Genomic DNA, 3415 nt, shown 5'->3' on the forward strand with positions numbered 1-3415 from the left:
TCAGCCGAATCGACACAATAATAATCCCTATGCTCGGACACATAAGAATAAATGCTATTGCTGTCAACAGATGGGGAACTTATCCAATAACTATCCTAACCGTGGTAGAGTTAATATGGCTGAAAAGGAGGACATCGAGGAAGGCGAGCTTGAGACTGAGGTCGAACACCATACCGTCAATCTTGATGATGTGTATGACGAGGACGAGCGCAAGGTGCGTGTAGTGCACAGAATGATTTTGGCAACTGAAAGGGTGGCTGAGCACCTACAAAGGCATAATCTTTTTTAAACTCGTTGCAAGGTGAATCAACATGTGATTGAGTTGATAATTGATAGCGGTAGTCAAGAGAATTTGATATCTCGAGAAGCAGTAGATAGGTTAAAGTTGCAGACACAGAAGCACTCTTCCCCTTAAAAAGTCAGATGGATTACATCTGTAGGTGATATCAAGGTCACGAAACAGAGCATAGTTAATTTCTGTATTGGCAGGTTCAAAGATATAGCTATTTGTGATATTGTTGATATGGATGCATGTCAGTTAATGTTGGGCAGACTGTGGCAGTTTGATATGGATGTGTGTTATAAGGGAAGGGAGAATGTAGTAGAATTTACTAAAGACAATGTGAAGTTTACCCTATGTCCCCTGACAGAAAGTAGTGTTCCTAAAATTAACAGAAAATCTACAGTAATGTTATATGCCGCGAGGGAGTTTCAGAAGGAGTCTTTGCATGCCCCGTTTGTGTTTGTAGTAGTGAATAAGGGATTCACCGATTCTACGAATGACATTCCAGAACAGTTAAATTCCCTTTTGAAGGAGTTTCGTGACATCATAGCTAAAGAGCTTCCCGTTGGATTGCATCTACTTCGAAATATTCAGCATCATATTGACCTCGTACCTGGAGCCACTCTTCCAAATTGATATTCCTCATTACAGGATGAGCCCAACTAAACACGAGATATTACGGGAGCAGGTACAAGATTTATTGCAAAAGGGGTACCTTAGGGAGAGCATGAGCCCACGCGCAGTGTCAGCCCTCCTGGTGCCTAAGAAGGACGGGACTTGGCGAAAGTGTGTTGACAGTCGGGCTATCAATAAAATACACATGATGTGGGAAAGAATAATATACAAAAATTGATTCAGAAGAGGTCCTAGCTAAGGAGTTAAAAGAACAAATAGAGAAAATCAATGCTAAGTACAAGGCGGATGCTGATCGATGCAAGAGAAGAAAATTATTTATTAATGAAGCTACTATTCTAATAAATATAAACTTAGGGTCGGGCTTCTTTCAATAAGGGGAGACTGATGTAGGACGCTTAACAGTCAATTTCATGGAGGATTTGCACAATCACGAGCTAAATACAGATTTATATGTATTATTAACTTCCGCAAAGAAACAATCATATCTTTCAATCTGGAAGGAGGATTTTGACATGTTATATATGTAAATCGCTTATCTTGATGAGACGGAGCTAATTAGATTGTCAGATTTTTAAAACATCATCATCAATACTAAGTTTTGGCTGAAATCCAAAAATAATCAGCCTTTAGTTTATTTTTAGTATTAAAGTTAGAGTCAATTTAGATTAGGAAATAGATTCAATTTTAGAGTCAAATTAGATTAGGGAACAAATTCAATTTTGATTCATGATTTTTTTTCTCCATTATAGGGAGTCTTTTAGGGTAGGATTTGATATTTTTTTTTTGTAATTCTAGTCTTATTAGGAGACTTGTTTATTTTTCTATTTAAGAAGAGTCATGTAACCCAAAGGAGAATATCTTGGAATTAAATAAAACTTCTCTTAAAGAAAGTTTTGGTATATTTTGTTGATGATACGAAGATATCCTTGATGATATCTTTTCAGTTAGTTGGTTAATTATTAGATAAGAGATATATGTAGTTAAGATAAGTGGTTAGTTTGTTATTTGAGTAGTATAAGATGTAATCCTCTGTTTTACTTTCGGTGATCAATAAGATTCTTTCTCAGTTCCTATATGGTATCAGAGCGGGTTATTGATCCGTGAGAGAAACTCCCATAGCCGCCACTTTTGTTTTTCTTCTTCCTAGATCCACAGCCACCATTCTTCTCCTTCCTAAACCCAACAAAAAAAAAGAAGACTTTTTTTTTCTATTGCCGAAATCATGACGGAGAGAAACACAGCCAACAAAAAAAGGTTTGGATATGTCTTCTCCATTTTTTTGCATCCTTCAGATAACCCGGGAGCGGTGATCACCACGTGCATTCTGAATGGAGAAAACTATGATATGTGGGTGAAGGCGATGAAGAATGCGCTTAGAGCAAAGAACAAATTGGGTTTTATCGATGGCACACCGGAGAAGCCGGCACCGGATACACCGGAGGCGAATAGTTGGTCCTCTTGCAACTCGATGTTGATTTCTTGGATTTTCAACTCTATCGAAAAATCCATTCAGCCGAGTATAGCCTACGAGGAGACAGCTAAAGCTATTTGGGAAGATCTACGTGATCGTTTTTCAATTGGGAATGCACCTCGGATTCATGAGTTGAAAGGTCAGATTGCGTCAACTAGGCAAAATGGGATGACAGTGATGGCGTACTACACGCAATTGAAGAGCATGTGGGATGAACTCTATAGTTATTCTAAGGTGCCAAACAGTACTTGTGGAGCAGCACATGATTTTCTTCGTGAGCACGAAGAAGAGAAACTGCATCAATTTCTCATGGGACTTGATGACGCCATTTTCGGTACGGTGCGATCTCAAATACTCAACATGGAGCCTTTACCTCCTCTCAACAAAGCCTATGCTATGATTAGTAAAGAAGAAAGACATCGATCGATTGTGCGAGGACAAGAGGAGCGTCCAGAGGTGATGGCAGAATGATCTGGATTCTCCCCTTTGTTTAATTCTGGGTTCTTCACGGTAGCGATGAGATGCCTCCCTCGAATGCTTGCGTCGAGTTTGCTTCTCGTTGACGATCCGAATATCTATACTTCACTGGAACAGCTGTCTTGGCCGGTTGATAACTCTTGTCGAGTTTTGTGATTCAGAACAAGTAACAAACTCTAATGATAGAGTTGTTGGAACCGAAAATAATTCGGTTAATAAGCCAAATATCGATGGTTTAGAGATCCTCCGTTTGTTGATTTCCCAGACTGTGTAAGGAGTCAATCCCCCTTTTTCTGATTCTGGAAGATTTGATCGAAAGATCCTCCTCCGATTAATGAAAAGAAATCTCTCTTGATCTAATTATCAAAAATCCGATCTCCCCTCTCCAAAAAGATCTCTCTTCTCTCTGTTGAGTTTGTTGCCATTTATAGGGAGATTCGGGGTGTAACTGCCCCCATAATCCGATCCTAAAATCAGGGTTTAGTTGCCTCATTAATCGGTTATAACAACCCACGTAAACCACTCCTCAGATCGTGGGTGAAGAGCGG

The 3415-nt window shown here is 39.4% G+C and overlaps 1 protein-coding gene across 1 annotated transcript; it reads left to right on the forward strand.

The window, feature by feature from the left end:
- On the forward strand, nt 2142-2861 carry LOC109846666. Its single transcript, XM_020415913.1, has one exon. It carries the CDS (start codon nt 2142-2144, stop codon nt 2859-2861), a length of 720 nt encoding a protein of 239 aa, XP_020271502.1.

This window comes from Asparagus officinalis, chromosome 7 (genome assembly GCF_001876935.1).
Source record: "Asparagus officinalis chromosome 7, Aspof.V1, whole genome shotgun sequence".
NCBI lineage: Eukaryota > Viridiplantae > Streptophyta > Magnoliopsida > Asparagales > Asparagaceae > Asparagus > Asparagus officinalis.

What these genes read in the sequence shown, in the direction of transcription:
- LOC109846666 (XM_020415913.1), top strand. Translation starts at nt 2,142, where the DNA reads ATGACGGAGAGAAACACAGCCAACAAAAAAAGGTTTGGATATGTCTTC.